Source organism: Aulonocara sp. 'chitande type north' Nkhata Bay, linkage group LG23 (assembly GCF_057382095.1).
Source record: "Aulonocara sp. 'chitande type north' Nkhata Bay isolate Kocher_YH1m ecotype deep benthic linkage group LG23, A_spYH_male_GT1.1, whole genome shotgun sequence".
NCBI classification, from domain to species: Eukaryota; Metazoa; Chordata; class Actinopteri; order Cichliformes; family Cichlidae; genus Aulonocara; species Aulonocara sp. 'chitande type north' Nkhata Bay.
Window position 1 is genome coordinate 30510223 of NC_141365.1, and position 20244 is coordinate 30530466.

The 20244-nt window shown below is 41.8% G+C and overlaps 1 protein-coding gene across 6 annotated transcripts; it reads left to right on the forward strand.

Annotated features, from left to right (window-relative positions):
* The first annotated feature begins 1173 nt into the window (after positions 1-1173).
* On the forward strand, positions 1174-19489 carry arl13b (ADP-ribosylation factor-like 13b). Of its 6 annotated transcripts, none has more exons than XM_086282685.1 (10): positions 1174-1732; positions 12951-13021; positions 13099-13348; positions 14424-14529; positions 14708-14910; positions 15292-15406; positions 15517-15664; positions 16227-16349; positions 17358-17426; positions 18014-19489. In XM_086282685.1, exons 1-10 carry the CDS (start codon positions 1674-1676, stop codon positions 18088-18090), a joined length of 1221 nt encoding a protein of 406 aa, XP_086138811.1. In that variant the 5' UTR covers positions 1174-1673; the 3' UTR covers positions 18091-19489. The 6 variants fall into 6 exon arrangements, with proteins under 6 accessions (XP_086138811.1, XP_086138810.1, XP_086138813.1 ...); XM_086282687.1 differs by having other exon boundaries at positions 1175-1732; positions 18155-19489; XM_086282686.1 differs by lacking the exon at positions 1174-1732 and adding exons at positions 12055-12087; positions 12242-12255 and having other exon boundaries at positions 17358-19489.
* Positions 19490-20244: the final 755 nt, after the last annotated feature.

Genomic DNA, 20244 nt, shown 5'->3' on the forward strand with positions numbered 1-20244 from the left:
CTAATAAACTTTGTGCTTTGGCAGAATGAAGGGAATTGGTAACTGATGGAGCAATAGGAAATAATTTGTCTTTAAAAATACATCTCACCGTGTCTTGGTTTGTCTTTGTCTCCTTTTCTCACTCAGCTCAAGAGAGTCCATTCTGGTGATATGAAACAAAATTTTGGGGGGGAAAGCTCAGGTACAGTGGATGATATCAAAAAACTAATAAAGGGAGCCAGTAGAGGGAGGCAAGATGATATTAGAAGAAGTATTAGGAAGACATCTGATATTTCATGACAAATACAAACTGCTTAATTAATTTTGTGCTGTTTCACACCTTTTAGCTTGTGTGTTTATGGTGAAATGTGGTTTTTAATACATATTTGCTGATGTAGAAATGTTTAATCTGGTTGATTGGAGGGACTTTGATGAATGAGGTCAAGACATTTGTTCTATTCGTTACCTATTGGTTCACCTCATCCTCATACGCATCACCTGTCTTCTTAACCTAGCTTCAGCAGCTCTTCTCATATCTTCATGGTTTGGCTCCTCAGCTTTATCCCTCTGTATGTGGTACAGCTCTGCATATCAAAATCAGTACCAGTATACCTCTTCTCCAGTCCTCAGGCATTCTCTCACTTTCCAAGACTGTGTTAAACAATCTGGTCAAAAAGTCCACTGCCCACCTCCTACACGTCTCCATACCTCCACAGGTATGCCACCAGGACCAACTGCTTTTCCAGTCTTCGAACTTTTCATAGCTGCCCTCAGCTCCTCCTTATAACCCCCTGAGCTTTTTGATTCACCAATGTTCCTCCATCCATCCCCTTCTCTTTCTCATTTTCTTCAGAGAGCATAACACAGAGCAATTATATTATTGTTAATAATAATAATAATAATAATAATAATAAGTAGTATTATTGCAGAGCAATGTAACTCATGGGCCTAATTTAAATGTACTAGCTGTGGTCAAAGGAGCTTGCAAAGAAAAGCGTCTGGACTTCTTTAATTAAGTTGCTTGAACTGTGGACACACTTTTCCAGCTAATTAAATACTAAAAAAATAACAACAAATTATTATTATTCCTCGGCATTATAGCTGTAGTAGGTTATTTGATTGGTCACAATTGTAACGAGTGCGCAGGCTCGGAATCTGCGCTGGCGCTGATTTGTTGATGACGGAAGATGACGAAGGCACGTCCGCAGCCTAGCAGCAGAAAAGACGGCGTAAACAAAGCAGACTGCTAGGAATCGGCTAACGCTAAGTAGCGAATATTTCAGTAGTAAAATACTCAGTATTTATGCGCTTGGTTACAAACGAGCACATTTTATTGGTGAGTAGGGCTCAGATGTAAGTGGTAAACGACTCACGTATTTGCGGACACTACAAACTAAACGATACTACAAATACCGTTATTGCTAACTACATTAGCTTTGGCTAGCCTCGTTTAACGGGATGTTCAGCTTCTGGAAAATAATGTCTTCCAGCCTAATATTTATCGAAAACACACGGTAACGACTAAATTATTCACCGACGTAAGTTGGGTGAGGCATTTAAAAGCTAAACGTTTACACTTTGATGGGTTAGTTCGCCATGTAGCTAGTTTAGGTTAAGAGTCGATGAGCAGGGCTGGATAGTGGAGTGTCGCTGCCCACCTGGACCACCACTCAGTCATTCGGACCCGGACTGCGATGTTTAGCCTGATGGCGAATTGTTGCAACTGGCTAAAACGCTGGCAGGAGCCTGCAAGGTAAGTTAGGTCACGATATGATGCCCCAAAATCAGTGCTTCACACTCCGAAATCACGGACAGCTTCAACCTGTTGAGGTGCTTCGAAAAGTGGAGCTGCTCGTTGTTATACATTCAGTTCGTTTTTCAGTGAAACAGTAAATGAGATACTATCACCGACACATCACACGCCATAAACCTTTTAATAAAGCTGAGACAGTTCTGTATTTGCAGTTTTGTTAGTTTATGACATAATCCATTAAAGTTAGCTTAAAAAAAAATCCCCTCTAGCTTTTTATTTCTTGCAGAAGAAATGGCCTTTTTTATTTTTTAAAGGCCATTAGATCTTTTATCTTGTGATACTGAAGATGCAGTTTTTCTTCTAATAAATAAGTAACATAAAACAACTTTTAAAGTTAAAATAAACCAAAGAATTCATACAGTGTGGATTTCAGGCTTTGTTTTATAGTGTTATAGCATTTCTACCTAAGTATTACATATTTATTTTTTCTATCAACGTGTTACTCTATATCAGAAGATCACACCACATCATTTATTTTATTACCATGTAACATTTTTGTTTTATTATTGTAGTTCCTCATTTAACCTCCTATATCTATATATATATATGTATGTATGTATGTATGTATGTATGTATGTATTAGGGGTGCAACGATACACAAAATTCACGGTTCGGTTCGATACTTTGGTGTCACGGTTCGATATTTTTTCGATACAAAATAAAATGTTCATGCATTTTTAATTTGTCATTTATTAAAATTATAAATATATATTTTAACTCAAAAGTACAGTTTTTAAATTTAACCCTAACCCTTGTGCGTGTTTTTTATTTTGACAGTGAATGCGCACCTGCGGACCACTTATGTGCACCCCTGGTTATTTAGCTGATCATATCGCAGCCACAAATTATTTTGTCCATGAAACCATAAAGCTGCACTTTCTTTTTGCCTTCTAGTCTGATTTGTCATAACTTTTCCGTTTTGCGGTAAGCTTTTCTTTGGCTGTCATTTCTTCACCCTGACCTGTCTTATGTGGCTCAGCAGAACTGAAATATAAATCCTGCTGCTTTTACACACACACACATAACGGTCAGCGATTCTCTGCGCAATCAACCTATCACATGTTTAAGCTTGCTGCGGGAGATTTCACTTGTCATGTTTGCGTAGTAAGCTAACGATTAATAAGACAATGTCGGAGGAATTGGTGCACAAATTATCATCACTCACCAATCAGTACTGTCGCTCTCTATACACAGTTCACGCGATTGCAAAGTGAATGCAAAAAAAACAAGCGCAAATTCAAACGCGATTTCAATATGTCACATATTGACAGTGGCTCACCGATGCCAATGACATAATTACCCAGCTACATTTCTGAAAGAATGCAAAAGCATTGACATATATTTTTCCTTCCTACAATAGCCGGACGGGCAGGGCAGAGATAGATTTTGGTAGCCCGACTGAAAAAAATCGCTGGCCCCGGGACGTCGGGCTAGCGATATTGCGAGCCCTGTATCTGATTGAGGAATCACTCATCTTTGGAAAAGAGAGTTTATTACAGAGAAATGGCTCTTTCCAAAATAAAAGCTATACTATCCGCTTCTTCTGGGCTATATTCTCAGCAGCATATTAAACATATCAGGTCCCCATAAGGAGGATCATGTGCTAACGGCTGTCTAAATGACTTGGCTAAAGTTTGTAGCATGCATGCTTGTTGTTTTTGTCTTTGCACTAGGATGATGTCGGCGTAAATGTGCAGTCATATTCGTTGTGTTCCCACTAGTGCTTTCAGGTTAACCTCGTTAAAATGACCTTAACGCCACAACACGGTAGGGCTGCTCGATTATGGCAAAAATGATAATCACGATTATTTTCACTGAAATTGAGATCACGATTATTTGACGATATTTATTTAACCCTTTAAGACCTACTATAGAACCAAGTCCACCAGAGCTTATATTATTTTTTTTACATGCTGTAGTGCCATTTGTGGGAGCATTTCAAGTTGCTATACATCAATACAACTGTTATAGCCCATATTTTAATAATATGTATGCATTAAGTCCATAGTAATTACATAAATTGCAAAAAAGTGCAATAAACTACAAAAAAAATTTAAAATCGCTTTTGTTTTGTTTACATATATTTCTACTTGGAGAAATTTAAGAGGTTTATCCCTCAAAACTTTAAATACAATAAAGTTGCAAAAAATAGTTTCCCACCACAGGAAATTTATTTTGAGTGTCTTCATAGTTTTATTTTGGAGATACAGCAATTTTTATATACTGCAGGAAAAACAAAAAACAATCCTATGATGCAAATTTGCAAAGAAAACAGCATGTGCATCATTTCACTGTGGGAAGTGTTACGAACAGCTGATAGGAACGGCAAAGCGTGTTTCTGGAATATTATGTTTTTGTTCCTGCAAGCGCTTTTTATGCAATTTTTGCAAAGCTATATGTGGAACGAAACCGTGACCGAGGACAAGCTGATGGCATAAGATGTAAGTACAACTCCTCCGGTTTCATATGCAAAACAAATTATTGCGCTAGCTTACACGGTTCAGGTTCTACAGGGATTTAAAAATAGTTACGCAAAATGGAGCGTGCTGCTCTGACCGGCTTTAAAGGGTTAACAATGACTTTTAAAAAATAATATAAAATGGTGTGCAACACCACTGAAGTTTTTTTTTTTTTTTTTTAAACTCTTTTCAACCAGCGGCAGTCACTCTCCTCTCCAAATAACTTCTGCTTAGCTTTCCGAGCTTCCCTCGGGTCCTCTTAATCAGCGGTCTCCAACCTTTTTTGCGCCACGGACCGGTTTATGCCCGACAATATTTTCACGGACCGGCCTTTAAGGTGTCGCGGATAAATGAGGGAGGGGCTAATAATCGGCTCAGTCATTTTTAATGATCGTTGAAAGCCCAGATCGTAATCGTGATTAAAATTCGATTAATTGAGCAGCCCTACAACACGGCAAATCTCCGTTAACGAGCTACCCCTGATAGCCCCGTGCATGGGGCTAGACGGCCAACATGTTAACGAGCTAACTGCGCTAACACACTAGCTCCCACCCATGTAATTGAGCATTGCGTGGCACATCCAACATACTGTTTTACTTTAGTCCATGACGCGCTTACCTTCAGGGTCATATGTCACATGAAAACCAAAATAATTCCAAACGCCAGATCTGAATGAGGGTGGGGGAGGTTCAATTTGCCATGTTGCAAGGAGAGCTTAACTTCTGTCTGGCTAGCTTGCCCTGCGCTCTTCCTTCTGACGATGCTGTCTGTGTGGAGCGCTCAGTGGATCTGCGCTCGACAGTGCAGCCTAGGCGGAGTAGTCGAACGCAGATTCACTGAGTGCTCCACACAGACAGCATCGTCAGAAGGAAAGTTGATAAAATAAATTGCAAATGTTGTATTGTTCGATACATATGCGTACCGAACCGAAAGCACTGTATCGAACGGTTCAATATCGATACGAATATCGTTGCACCCCTAATATGTATGTATATATGTGTGTGTGTGTGTATATATATATGTGTGTGTGTGTGTGTGTGTGTGTGTATATATATATGTGTGTGTGTGTGTGTGTGTGTGTGTGTTAGGGCTGGGCGATATATCGAGTTTTTTAAAAATATCGATATATTTTCATACGAGATATAAGATGTGACAATATCGTTTATATCGATATAGTCTATGTTACGTTATAATTATACTTGTGGAGCCGCAGGTTTGCCTCTCTTTCGTCCACTTTTGTCTCTACGCAGTGTTACTCTGCCTCGCCTCTCCTTCACTGAACACAACTCCGCCTCCCCCATAGCTTCACCTGCAGGCAATGACAAGATGAAAGCGGAAAATCTCCGTTAGCGAGTTACCGCGGATGGCCCCGTGCGTGGGGCTGGACGGCGTCAACGTGTTAGCGAGCTAACCGCGCTAACGAGCTAACCGCGCTAACGACATGCAGCCCGGAGGAGCTGCACGGCCTAAAATCCTTTCATTTTCTCAAAACTCGACAGTGCGCCTTATGTATGAATTCTGGTTGTGCTTACTGACCACGAACCGATTTTATGTGGTACACAGCGCTCAGCAATCTGTCAAAAAATGTTTTAATATGACTTTGCTAAGCTACGGAGCTGCACGGCTTGATGTCGGAGGATTACGGCTACCGGGGAGGAGCCTCGCGGAGTGATACGTACTGTGTGTGTATAAGGACCACAAACGGCACCTGTTCAGAGACGTGGTGCAGCTGTGAAATCTGTCTCTTTGTTATTATGCTCAGCGTCTATTAGTTTACATTTTGACTGCACAATTGTGAGCTTTTTGTTATGCACAAAAACAACATTTTCTTTTATTTATGGACCATGATTATTTAATAAATGCTGATAATTTATTTTTGAGTAATTTCTTCATGTACATCTATGCTGTATGTAAATAAAAGTGCCCGTGTGACATCTGGGACACAGTGTGACTAAGAACTCTCTTTTTGTTCTTAACTTATGGCTTTAAAAAAAAAATCGAGATATATATCTTATATCGCCATCCAGCTAAAAAATATCGAGATATGAATTTTGGGTCATATCGCCCAGCCCTAGTGTGTGTGTGTGTATATATATATGTGTGTGTGTGTGTGTGTGTGTATATGTGTATATATATATATATATATATATATATATATATATATATATATATATATATATATATATATATATATATATATGAGACAGATAAATATGAAGGCATCGGGACAGATAAATATGAAGGCATGCCGGCTCGGACGTCGCCCGGATCAACAAGGTCCGCGTCAGGTGTTGAGGAACCAGGGCACCCTGACGAAAAGTGGGCTACTGGAACAAGAAGGCATCGGTGGGCAAGAGACGAAAACAGGGCGTTGTTGGAATGCTACTATGCAAGTAACCCCGGCGGAAGGGGCTACATGAATAGGATGACGGACCTATGGATTCTTCGATACCCAACATCCACAATGACGGCGAAACAACTAGTAGCTCAGTGTTCCAACATTCGAAAGAAGGGACTGCTCTCACAGCTAGAGATTGACGTGGTACAACACAAATGCTACGGCAAGGAGGACCCGACCCCCACCCGAGATTGGGTACATAGCCCCAAGTGCGCTAACAAGCTGATCTACAATACGGCAGCAGTGATCAGTGAGATGCTTGGCTACAAGTTGAACAGCCACAAGGGGCAGTACCCTCCATGGAGAAGGAGGCTAGAGGGCAAGATCAAAGTAGCACGGAGGGCGGTTAGCCAACTAACGGAGTTGCAGAAAGGTGCGACAAAGAAGGTGCATAAGAAATACAGCAAGCTGTCCATACCTGAGGCCTTGGAAACTGCCAAGCAAAGACTCACAGCCTTGGCCAGCCGCTTGAGGAGGTACACCAGAGAAAAAGGTGTACTCTCAGTGGCAAGGGAACAATAATAAGAGAACAGCACCACCAAGGCTGGAGATGGAGCAATACTGGAAGAGCATATGGGAGAAGGACGCAACCCATAACGGCAATGCTCAGTGGCTAGTGGATCTGAGGGCAGACCACAGCGACCTCCCTGAACAGGGTCCAGTAACCATCACAGTGGCAGATATCCAAGAAAGGGTCTCCAGTATGAAGAGTTGGACAGCACCAGGGCCCGACATGGTTCACGCCTACTGGCTAAAGAAGCTGACTGCACTCCACGAGCGTCTGGCAGCACAAATGAACCAGCTGCTAGTTAACGAGAGACACCCGGAATGGCTAACCGAAGGTCGGACGGTCCTGATCCCCAAGGACCCCAAGAAGGGACCGGTCCCCTCCAACTACCGACCAATAACCTACCTCAGTACTACATGGAAGCTCCTGTCAGGCATCATATCGGCTAAGATGAACAGGCACATGGGTCAATACATGAGTGGGACACAGAAAGGAATTGGCAAGAATACCAGAGGCGCAAAACACCAGCTACTGGTAGACAGAACAGTCAGCCGAGACTGCAAGACCAGACTGACCAACCTGTGCACTGCCTGGATTGATTACAAGAAGGCCTATGACTCAATGCCTCCAGATGGGGATGTGGCGTACAACACTAGAGGCCAACTCCAAGCCCATAGCACAAGTCACCATCAAGTGCGGGATCTACCAAGGAGATGCTCTGTCCCCACTGCTGTTCTGCATAGGCCTGAACCCCCTCAGTGAGATCATTAACAAGGCTGGCTACGGATACCGACTACGGAACGGAGCAGTTGTCAGCCACCTCCTGTACATGGATGACATCAAGCTGTATGCCAAGAGTGAACGAGACATCGATTCACTGATCCACACTACCTGGCTATACAGCAATGACATTGGAATGTCGTTCGGACTGGAGAAGTGTAGTCGGATGGTAACAAAGAGAGGGAAGGTAGTTAGAACTGAGGGGATTGAACTACCAGAAGGCAACATTGCAGACATAGAGGACAGTTACAAGTACCTGGGGATCCCGCAGGCAAATGGGAACCATGAAGAGGCCGCTAGAAAGGCTGCAACCACCAAGTACCTGCAGAGGGTCAGGCAAGTCCTGAGGAGTCAGCTGAATGGTAAGAACAAGATCCGGGCCATCAACACGTACGCCCTGCCCGTGATCAGGTACCCTGCTGGGGTAATAGGCTGGCCAAAGGAGGAGATAGAAGTCACTGACATAAAGACAAGAAAGCTCCTTACCATGCATGGAGGGTTTCACCCCAAGTCCAGCACCCTGAGGCTGTACGCTAAGCGGAAGGAAGGGGGCCGGGGACTGGTGAGTGTCAGCACCACAGTCCAGGATGAGACAAGGAACATCCAAGAATACATTGGGAAGATGGCCCCAACTGACCGAGTGCTCAGTGAATACCTCAGGCAGCAGAAACCCAAGAAAGAGGAGGGAGACGAGGAACCATCATGGAAGGACAGGCCCCTGCACGGTATGTACCACCGGCAGATAGAGGAGGTGGCTGATATCCAGAAATCCTACCAGTGGCTGGACAAAGCTGGACTGAAAGACAGCACAGGGGCACTAATCATGGCAGCACAAGAACAAGCTCTGAGCACAAGATCCATAGAGGCTGGGGTCTATCACACCAGGCAAGACCCCAGGTGCAGGCTGTGTAAAGATGCCCCTGAGACAATCCAGCACATAACAGCAGGGTGCAAGATGCTAGCAGGCAAGGCATACATGGAACGCCATAACCAAGTGGCCGGCATAGTGTACAGGAACATCTGTGCCGAGTATAACCTGGAAGTCCCGAGGTCAAAATGGGAGATGCCCCCAAGGGTGGTGGAGAATGACCGAGCTAAGATCCTGTGGGACTTCCAGATACAGACGGACAAAATGGTGGTGGCTAACCAACCGGACATAGTGGTGGTAGACAAAGAGAAGAAGACGGCCGTAGTGATCGATGTAGCGGTTCCGAATGACAGCGATATCAGGAAGAAGGAACACGAGAAGCTGGAGAAATACCAAGGGCTCAGAGAAGAGCTCGAGAGGATGTGGAGGGTGAAGGTAACGGTGGTCCCCGTGGTAATCGGAGCACTAGGTGTGGTGACTCCCAAGCTAGGTGAGTGGCTCTAGCAGATCCCGGGAATAACATCGGAGATCTCTGTCCAGAAGAGCGCAGTCCTGGGAACAGCTAAGATACTGCGCAGGACCCTCAAGCTCCCAGGCCTCTGGTAGAGGACCCGAGCTTGAAGGATAAACCGCCCGCAGGGGCGTGCTGGGTGTTTTTTATATATATATATATATATATATATATATATATATATATATATATATATATTAGGGGTGCAACGATATTCGTATCGATATTGAACCGTTCGATACAGTGCTTTCGGTTCGGTACGCATATGTATCGAACAATACAACATTTGTAATTTATTTTATCAATTTTCCTTCTGACGATGCTGTCTGTGTTGAGCGCTCAGTGAATCTGTGTTCGACTACTCCGCCTAGGCTGCACTGTCGAGCGCAGATCCACTGAGCGCTCAACACAGACAGCATAGTCAGAAGGAAGAGCGCAGGGCAAGCTAGCGAGACAGAAGTTAAGCTCTACTTGCAACAGGCAAATTGAACCTCATTCAGATCTGGCGTTTGGAATTATTTTGGTTTTCATGTGACGTATGACCCTGAAGGTAAGCGAGTCATGGACTAAAGTAAAACAGTATGTTGGATGTGCCATGCAATGCTCAATTACATTGGTGTGAACTAGTGTGTTAGCGCAGTTAGCTCGTTAACGTGTTGGCCGTCTAGCCCCATGCACGGAGCGATCGGCGGTAGCTCGTTAACGGAGATTTGCCGTGTTGTGGCGTTAAGGTCATTTCAACGAGATTAACCTGAAAGCACTAGTGGGAACACAACGAATATGACTGCACATTTACGCCGACATCATCCTAGTGCAAAGACAAGTGGAAGCAGACAAAAAAAAGCAAGCATGCTACTAACTTTAGCCGAGTCATTTAGACAGCTGTTAGCACATGATTCTCCTTATGCTGCTGAGAATATAGCCCAGAAGAAGCGGATAGTATAGCTTTTATTTTGGAAAGAGCCATTTCTCTGTAATAAACTCTCTTTTCCAAAGATGAGTGATTCCTCAATCAGATACAGGGCTTGCAATATCGCTAGCCCGACGTCCTGGAGCTAGCGATTTTTTTCAGTCGGGCTACCAAAATCTTTCTCTTCCCTGCCCGTCGGGCTATTGTAGGAAAAATATATGTCAATGCTTTTGCATTCTTTCAGAAATGTAGCTGGGTAATTATGTCATTGGCATCAGTGAGCCACTGTCAATATGTGACATATTGAAGTCGCGTTTGAATTTGCGCTTGTTTTTTTGCTTTCACTTTGCAATCGTGCGAACTGTGTATAGAGAGCGACAGCACTGATCTGTGAGTGATGATAATTTGTGCACCAATTCCTCTGACATCGTCTTATTAATCGTTAGCTTACTATGCAAACATGACAAGTGAAATCTCCCGCAGCTTAAACATGTGAGAGGTTGATCGCGCAGAGAATCGCTGAGCTTATGTGAGTGAGCGTGTAAAAGCATTTCAGTTCTGCTGAGCCAAATAAGACAGGTCAGGGTGAAGAAGTGACAGCCAAAGAAAAGCTTACCACAAAACGGAGAAGTTATGACAAATCAGACTATAAGGCAAAAAGAAAGTGCAGCTTTATGGTTTCATGGACAAAATAATTTCTGTGGCTGCGATATGATGAGCTAAATAACCAGGGCTGCACATAAGTGGTCCGCAGGTGCGCATTCGCTGTCAAAATAAAAAAACACGCACAAGGGTTAGGGTTAAATTTAAAAACTGTACTTTTGAGTTAAAATATATATTTATAATTTTAATAAATGACAAATTAAAAATGCATGAACATTTTTTTGTATCGAAAAAATATCGAACCGTGACACCAAAGTATCGAACCGAACCGTGAATTTTGTGTATCGTTGCACCCCTAATATATATATATATATATATATATATATATATATATATATATATATATATATATATATTATTATTATTATTATTATTATTATTATTATTATTATTATTATTATTATATATTTTTTTTTTTTTTTTTTTTTTTTTTCTTGGTTTTTAGCGGTATTAGTAATATTTTGTTGTATTTATCCGCGACACCTTAAAGACCGGTCCGTGGCCCAAAAAAGGTTGGGGACCGCTGCTGTAGAGCCATGTAAATAAACACTGTACAATGCGGCTCTCTCTGTTAGTTATGAAGCAGCATCATACGTTTTTCCATACAAGATGATAAGAGGGGAAAAAATCAAGAGGTTTCAACATGATTGTAAAAGCAAGTATATAAACAATGTCACCTTAATAAAGAGAAGACAGAAATGTGTTTTGTACAGTGATCTGATGGCTAGTGAAAGAGATTTGTTCTGTGCTGTTTGTGTTAGCTGTTCGTTTTTTTTAAGCCATGAGGCTTTTTGTGGACCCTTTAGACTACTTCAGACCCACAGTACAAAGCAGCAAGACCAGCAAAATGTAATTGACAGTGCTTAACTCACGTGGTACGTGTGAAGGATCTCATCCTTTGGACTTAATCAGAAATCCTCACCTAATCCCGCAGCCAGGTGGTTCAGCAGGGCTCTTCAGTTTGACCTGTCACCATGAGGTATTCACAGCAGCCAGGACTGATGGCTGTGGGTTAGGGGACAGCAGGGAGACAGTGCCTCACCCTTTGTTTCTGCTTTTGGGAGGTTTATGCCGAGAGCCTACCCTGATGAAGGCCGGTTGGCTCCAGAAGACGGTTAGATGGATAGTGCGGTTGATGTATTTTCGGCGAAAGTGTCAAAGTTAAGTATGCAGCTAGGAAATGAAGAACAGGTCCTGTGTAAGTCTACAATTGAGCTTTATTATCATGTCAGCTTGCTCCGTTTCAGTGTGTGTTTCCTCAGTTTAATATTTTCGCCTGTTTCTTCCCACTTATTTATTTATGTATGCTGGGAGCTTTGATGTAAACCTCAAGATTTGGGTTATGATTACAGCATAAGCGTCCAGTGTAAGTGAAGTGCCGCGTCTCTCATTGTTTTCCTTCCTTCAGTTGAAGCTAAGTGTCGTCACAGTGTGATTATGACCCTTTTTAAGCAAGTGTAGCTAATTTTGGTGCAAATCTTGCATTGCTTTCAGAAAAGTTTTTTTATGCTTGCATATGAAAATTTTCCACCAAGACTGTCAGAGCTCCAGATTAGCCTCCCAGCTGGCCACCCAGGTGTGCGCACAGCTGCACAGATGACTGATTGTGCATCTGTTTCTTTGTTTGCCAGTGTTCATTTAAGGCATGTTTTTTAATTATTCACAATGGCCACTGCTGCTGACTGCAGCTCTCTAATGGAAATAAAAAGAGGATTAAAAAACAAGACTGTGATCATTTTATTCTGCTGTTAATTTGAAGTATGCAAATTTACAAGTTCTACAGTCGACCAGGTGTTAATAAAACAATTACAGGTATTAATTGGAGTCAATCCGCAGCAATGTTGTCATGCGTTATTTGTGTCAGTTCACAATGTGACTGTTGTTGACTCACTGTCTGATTGCGTTCAGATTATAAAGTGGCTTATCTGTGGCCCCAATTGAGTCATGAGAGCTAATGCCATGCAGCCTCTTTTGCTCACAGACTCCATCCAGGCTCTGTGCAATGTGGTAGACCCGTTTGTGTGCACCTATATTTATGTTTTCCCGTTTCCTATCTTATAGGAAGGTGACTCTGGTGATGGTGGGATTGGATAATGCAGGGAAGACTGCCACGGTGCGGGGAATTCAGGGAGGTGAGAATCCAGTTTGCAGAATCATGTTTTATTGACCTCGTTGCGGATGCGTGACCTCTACCTGCTCGTGTTTTCAGACAATCCGCGGGACGTCGCTCCCACAGTGGGCTTTTCCAAAGTCGACCTGAAGCAGGGCAAGTTCGAAGTGACCATCTTTGACCTGGGGGGCGGGAAAAGAATCCGGGGAATCTGGAAAAATTACTACTCGGAATCGCACGGTGTGGTGTTTGTGGTCGATTCCAGCGATGTCCAGCGGATCCAGGAGACGCGAGAGACCATGGCTGAGGTCCTTCAGCACCCACGCATCGCTGGCAAGCCTGTGCTAGTGTGAGTTCTCTGAATAAATAACATCATTAGCTTTTGAGTAGAATTTACTTTGAGATTGCCTATGCACATGAGGGAAAACAGAACGACCAGCAAAGTGCAGAGGGTAAGCTGAAATAGATGGAGATAATAGAGAAATTGCCCAGATTTGAAGCCTCAGCCCTCGCTTCAATTTTGTTGAATGCGGGGTGCACTGCAGGTTGATTCCTGCAGGCATCTGTTTAATCAGTAATCAGGACACAACATGCTGGCTGCAGAGATGAGAGTTAAGTGTGTTTCCAGGTATGCAGAGTGCTTTAAAGAGCAAGTCACAATCAGAACAGATTTCCATAAGATTTCCAGACATTGTAATTATGCACCTTGCAAAAAATTGAGTCTGATAAGTGTCCTTGGAACTACCTTACCTTTCTCTTTAATGACTGGGTGAGTTGGATTGCTTCAGGAAATGTAGTGAAAATATTAAGCTGTTTATATACCAGCCAATGGCCCATTCAAAGGGAGGTTAACTGAGGTTTGTTCGCAGCCACAATTTATGGGTATTCCTTAAATGCATCACACTGTGTGAATTAGCAAGTTGCTAATTGGCAAGTTACTGAATTACCTGTGTATAAACGAGGATACACTCTGTGTGTGTGTGTCTAGAGTTTTGGAGGACTGTTCATCCAAACAACATGATTTAGGCCTTTTGCTGGAAATCAAAGACAAAATTATATAATGTGGATTAAAAAAAACACAGACTATAGCGAGTCATCCATCTACCTTTATGAGAGTTTCAGACCATCAGATTTTGAAAAAAATGGGAACTTTTTGCTGAGCTCTCTATTATTTTGTTTTTCTCTGTCCTCTTGTTGGTTAAACTTTTCTTGCACACAGAGTGGAGCAGGTAGCACTATGCCTTGGTACTTGCAGGCCAAATATGAGAAGACCTCAAACTTGGCACTGCACTTATTTGGGTCCCCAGCTATACTGATGAACTGTTATGGAGCTAGGTGGAAACAAAACTAATGGACGGTGGAATGAACAGAGATCTGTTGATGGCCATAACCAACACGTCTTGTTTTTTCCTTTCTGTTTTCAGACTTGCAAACAAACAAGACCAGGAGGGAGCACTGGCTGAAGCTGACATCATTGAGAACCTGTCCTTAGAGAAGCTTGTTAATGAGAACAAGTGTCTCTGTCAGATTGTAAGTGTTTGTGAACTGAATTTATAGACAGAAAGTATGGCTTTGAGTTTTTTTTTGAAAACAGTGAAGATGACCTGTTAATCTAGTGGGTGCAAAGCTACATTTGCATCGGTTAAAAGTTTGTGCTGTTTTGGAGGTGATGTTAATGTTTTAACCTCAATGTACATTTCTTCTACAGGAACCATGCTCAGCCGTTTTAGGCTATGGGAAAAAGGTTGACAAGTCCATCAAGAAGGGCCTGAACTGGCTGCTCAGCAACATTGCCAAAGACTATGAAGCCATCACCGAGCGAGTGCAGAAGGACACGGCTGAGCAGCACGCTCTGGAGGAGCAAGACAAGAAAGAGAGGGCAGAGAGAGTACGGCGGATACGAGAGGAGAGGTGAGGACGCAGCAGAAGTCAGTGTGGCAAACAAAATGTGGAAGAGGTTAAACTATAAAGTGGAAAAGTCTAAGACAGAAATTTTTTGAAGCATAACAGGAGGGAGGAGATGGTCAGAAATGTTGAGTAAAGCTCTGGGAGCAGTAGAAATGTTAAAAGGCCAAAGGTTACAAAAGTGTCTGCAAAGAGATATTTATCCCTAAATAAATTATTGCCTCTATTAGAAAAGGCCAACCTTCCTGCCAGTGCCTGAACTACGAGCTAGAACAAATGCACATTTTAATCAAATGTGATCTTAGATCAATTTTTTATAAATGTGACACCGCTACCAAGGAGGAGCGTATCATTAAGCAGAAAGGTTAACATCTTATCTGTCCGCAGAGAGCGACAGGAGCGGGAGGAGGCAGAGCGAGAGGGAAGGCCCATCCAAGAAGATGAGCCCGATGATGAGTACATTCAGAGCCCCTTTCAGCCAATAGAGAGCATGATTTCTGAAGTGAGTCGTGTGTACACTCTGGGGCTGATAGTTTATTACTCTGGTTTATGTTGTTGAGACTCTAAAGTTAGAGTGCTTCAGAGAGCCCTTTACTTTCATGTTTTCTTCAGAACGAGGATAAAGAAAAGGAAAGGAAGAGGCAAAAAGAGCTGCAGGAGGGAAGGGGTAACAGCCCCAGGGCAGCCACTGATCAAGAGGAAGAGGAGGAGGAGAAGGAGCAGGGCGACATGAGACAAACACTAGAGAACAACACTCCAGGTGAGTTTCAGGACGCCCGGATCTCCCAAGCTCGGAAATTGAGTTGTTAGAACAAATTCAGTCGAAAGTTTCAGTTGAGGAAAAGTTGATTGGATGAAACGACTTTAGTTAAGTCTTCTGGCAAAGCATTCGAAAGTCTTCTAAAAGTAAGCAGAGTGCGAAACAGTTTTTATGAATACAAAAATGATCTGCCTTGATGTGCAGGGCAGAGGGGGTGTTTGAAGAGCTTTCGCTGGCAGCGTTGTTGTTCAGCTTTGCAACGAGTGAGCTTCTTTTCACTTTGAAAGTGAACTATTGAACAAGATGTTTTAAAATTTAAGAGAGAGATGCAGTCAAATTAAGCCATCTTTTTGATAATCATCTTCTTATTATGATCTAAGCTCAGAGTGCTCATAGATAAAAGGTGATTTAACTTTAAGTAGATGCATTAGAGGATGAAATGATGGCTTTGGGCATTAATTTTAACTTGCTTAGGCCCACTGTTGAAAGCTGAAAGCTGTTATAGTTAAGCTCGTGTTGAACATCTGGATTCTCCACTTGCAACACATCTCTGTTCATTCAGCCACGACAGGTGAGCAGAGCAAGAAGAAGACGAGCAAGCTGCACCTGAAGAGGAAGCACAGGGTGGACCCGCTGAGGATAGAGGACGGACCAACGGAGAGCCTCACCCCTCCTCCGCCTCCAGGTCAGTCTGTACTTCATCACATTGAGCTGCTGTTACATGCAGCTTCTCCACTGCTACCCCTCACCCTGTTGTGCAGAACTGGCTGATTGTACTAATTGGCTCAGTGAGGAAAAACGTCTGTTATGTTTCACTTCCTATTCAAGACTTTTATTGCGAAGGAACTACAGGAAATACGATATGTTTGATGGATTTGGCAGAACTTATTTTACCCATTAGCCGTACAAGGCTGGTGGGGTATTGTATTCACACTGCCATGTGGGCAGGCAGTGTGGACACCCAGGTTAACTCGAGAACAATCTGACATAGGATTTTCAAATTTATACCATAAATTTTTCCACAGTCAATAAAAATTATTTTGCACAATAAACTATGGACACTGTCACACCGACACTAACCCAAAAACAAACAAACAAAATGTCCAACAACATAATTTATTTTACTCGACAATGTGATGGAAAAAGACTTCCAACGCACAATTACAGGCACGTAATAGATGTGAACTGAGCTCAGCATGAGTCCTGGACAAACCCCCAAATATGTTCCTATATATATGAGATGTCAGAATTTTACTGCAATTCAAGAAATGGTTAATAATACAAAAATAATTACAGACAAAGACACAGGACAAGACCTAAACAAGGGCAATGGGAGCCCCGTTAATAACAAACAAAAGCGGAAGAAGGCCTTGAATGACCAAGACTGACAACAGGACCTGCTGGTTACTCTCAAATGAAATCATTATTAACAAACAAAACTGCAGAAATCAGCAGCATGCATATAAAGCCTGTTGCTTTATATTTAAGAGGTATTATAGGAAGATATTTAATACATTTTGATAGGCTGCTTTATAGCTCTAGATCACACAAATACATTGTGGTCCTGTGAGTTTTTGTTGTTTGTGTGCAACATTCGATCTTAAGGAGTGAGATAATCCGCTAGTTATGGCTTTCTTTTTCAGGATCCTTCACTGTTCTCCTCATCCCTCTCTTCTTTATTTTGTTTCTTTAGTGGGATGGGCCACGCCCAAAGTCTCTAGGCTGCCGAAGCTAGAGCCACTCGGGGACACGGGACATTCTGGTAAAGCTGTTTGTGCCGTCAGTGTTAACCGCTGTTTACGTGCATGCATTAACCACCCACCATCTGCAGTTTGTCACTAACTTGGTCTTACTCATTCACTAACTGCAGCACCTGATCAGTGTTTTCTCTACACAGTAGTGATTAAAGCTACATGGAAATAGTAGTTTTGCATGTGTTTTCCTTTTTCTTTTTTTTTCTTTTTAAGGAGGAAGCCTGGTGTTTGTCTCACAGTGTTGGCGGTAGATTTCTAAGTTGCAGTGGAAACCCTGAACTCTGCCTTGAGACGTGCGCTGACTGTTAATTAGCATCTCAACCCCACGTTGTTGTCTTTATTTTTCTCTCCCTCCTGCATCTCTCCAGGCATGTGTTTGCATGTGTTTGTGTGGATCTTTCACGGGTGCAGACATCTAAAATCAACTCAAAGACTTGTCTGTGTATTCATCTGTATTCATTTTCCTCCAGTCTGTGCAGCATCTTTCACGGTTGCTTCCATTGAGTGCTTACTTTTTTAAAAAGAAATTTGTATTTCAGGTCTCCGTGGGCGTTGCGTACTAACACAACCAAACCTTTTCTCCTTCCCTCCACAGAGTTTTACAAGAAACCTCTCCCGCCGGTCGCCAACAGGCCGAGGCCTAACGGCGATGCTCACGACATCATTTCTTAAACCCCCTTTTAGCGATTGAGGTTGACCAATCACGACTGTATTCTCCTTTCCTTTTTGTCTCAAGAGAGCGGCGTGTAGACAACCAAGCAAATAAAAGCTTGACTGCTGTGGATGCCGGAGCCGGGGACCTCTGAAAGGGCGATGGACACTAAACAGAGTTGCGACAGGAAGTCCTGCTCAGAAGCTGTAATTTGACCTCACAAATTCATTGTGAAACCCACCTGAACTGTGCATAAGACTCTGTCTTCACAAGCAAAAGCACAACTTTGAACTCTCTCCAGCTCGTAGACTTTATATCCTTCTAATAATATCAGTGTTAGTTCGGACTTCTGTGTCAAACTCTGATGCTTTTAATCGACAGCAAATGTAAATATACCCTTTAAATATGTCTGAATAATTTATTTGTATACATGCCGCCATTAAAATAACCACACCATTTATTTTTGCACTTCTGGGTTTTTAGTGTAAAACACCATGTGGCTCAGGCACCTGAGTAATGATTTAAAAAAGAAAAAAAAAAGAAAAAGAAAAAAGGTATCGGTCTTAAGTGGCTTCTTACAGGTGAGTGCTTTAAATTGGACCTTTTGTGAAGTCGGAAACATTTCCAGCTTTTTTTTTTTTTTTTACAGCACTGATGTGTAAAGAGGGCGAGTCACAGCTGGCAAGTGGATTTTGTGGAAGTCACTTTTTTTTTTTTTTTTTTTTAAGGACTATGTTGACTTTTGATGTAAAACACAAAGAAAAGGAAAACACTAATTTAAAAACTCTTTAACTGGATACATTTATAAAGGAACTTTTTATCTACTGTTTTAAAACATGAACATTTACATGTCTACAGAGCTTTTAACACATTCTGCTGTTTACACTGTGTGTCAGTTTTTTTTTTTTTGTTTGTTTTTTTTTAAAAGTGATATTTCTCTCAAGACAGACTCGCTGCCTTTTCAGGTGGCCCTCGAGGTGTGAGCTGGTGCTGTTGGTGTCCCATCTGTTGCGGCGCGGCTGTCTGCTGCGCCCATTTTTGCTTTGAAAAAACCCCCCACTAAAATTGCATCTCGACGAGCATAATCACAAATCTGAAGCTTTGAACACTCCACTGCCCCAGTTAAGTTTGTTTTGTGTGCTGGAGGAGTTTGCAGTAGGGATGATAAGGGAAGAAGAACATACTTCTACAGCAGCACCTGGAACAGCCAGTATTGGGTCAGAACACATGAGAATATGTGCACCAGAAGTAATAAAAGAAGTATCACTTTAAAAAAAAAAATCCCTGCAATGTTGTATTTCAGATCTGTAGTACCATGCTCACTCTCTTTTAATGTGCTAGATGTTTTAAAAAAATAAAGATATTTTTTCTATCCAGATTGAATTTTATAATGGCAAAATAAAAGATGTTTTAAATATATTACTGAGTGACTGCAGTATTTCTCCATGAGTATTTGCACTTGTCAGGGAAATGAGTTGCCTGTTGCTGTGGAGTGTTTGTTGTTTTATTTTTAGCTTAACATTAAGAGCAGTGCATTTGACATCCAGCTCCTGCTTAGCATAAACTTCTGTCTCTCAGGCAATGCCGATAATGGCTATTATTGCCATTTTGCAGTCAGGTTTTCCCTCGTGAGGCTTGTATTTGAAGCTTCACTGTATAATACTCTGGTCTATCTGCTGTGTAGCCCTCAAACTGCCGCAATAAATAAAGAACCACAAATAAGCAAAAGATCTAGTTAGAAATAAAACTTAGATCGTCCTGTCTGATGGTACTTAATGGTACTTGATATTTAATCAAAGTTCATCATCTGATCACACTTTGACACGTCTCTAAGAACACCCTGAGGATATAAATATGGAAACATAATTATAGTATTATATATATATATATATATATATATATATATATATATATATATATATATATATATATATATGTATATATATATATGTATATATATATATATGTATATGTGTATATATATATATGTATATGTGTATATATATGTATATATATATATATGTATATATGTGTGTATATATATATATATATATATATACTCACACACACACACACACATATATTTATGTTACATGAATAATGAACTCATTGGCCACTTAGGTATTATTAGGCATTAGGCACAGAACAAAGGGATGGACATGGTTAACAACAAT

What these genes read in the sequence shown, in the direction of transcription:
- arl13b (XM_086282684.1), top strand. Translation starts at nt 1,674, where the DNA reads ATGTTTAGCCTGATGGCGAATTGTTGCAACTGGCTAAAACGCTGGCAG. An exon ending in CGCTGGCAGGAGCCTGCAAG is followed by an intron (nt 1,733 to 12,950) that starts GTAAGTTAGGTC and finishes CCTATCTTATAG; the next exon opens with GAAGGTGACTCTGGTGATGG. An exon ending in CGGCGGATACGAGAGGAGAG is followed by an intron (nt 14,911 to 15,291) that starts GTGAGGACGCAG and finishes ATCTGTCCGCAG; the next exon opens with AGAGCGACAGGAGCGGGAGG.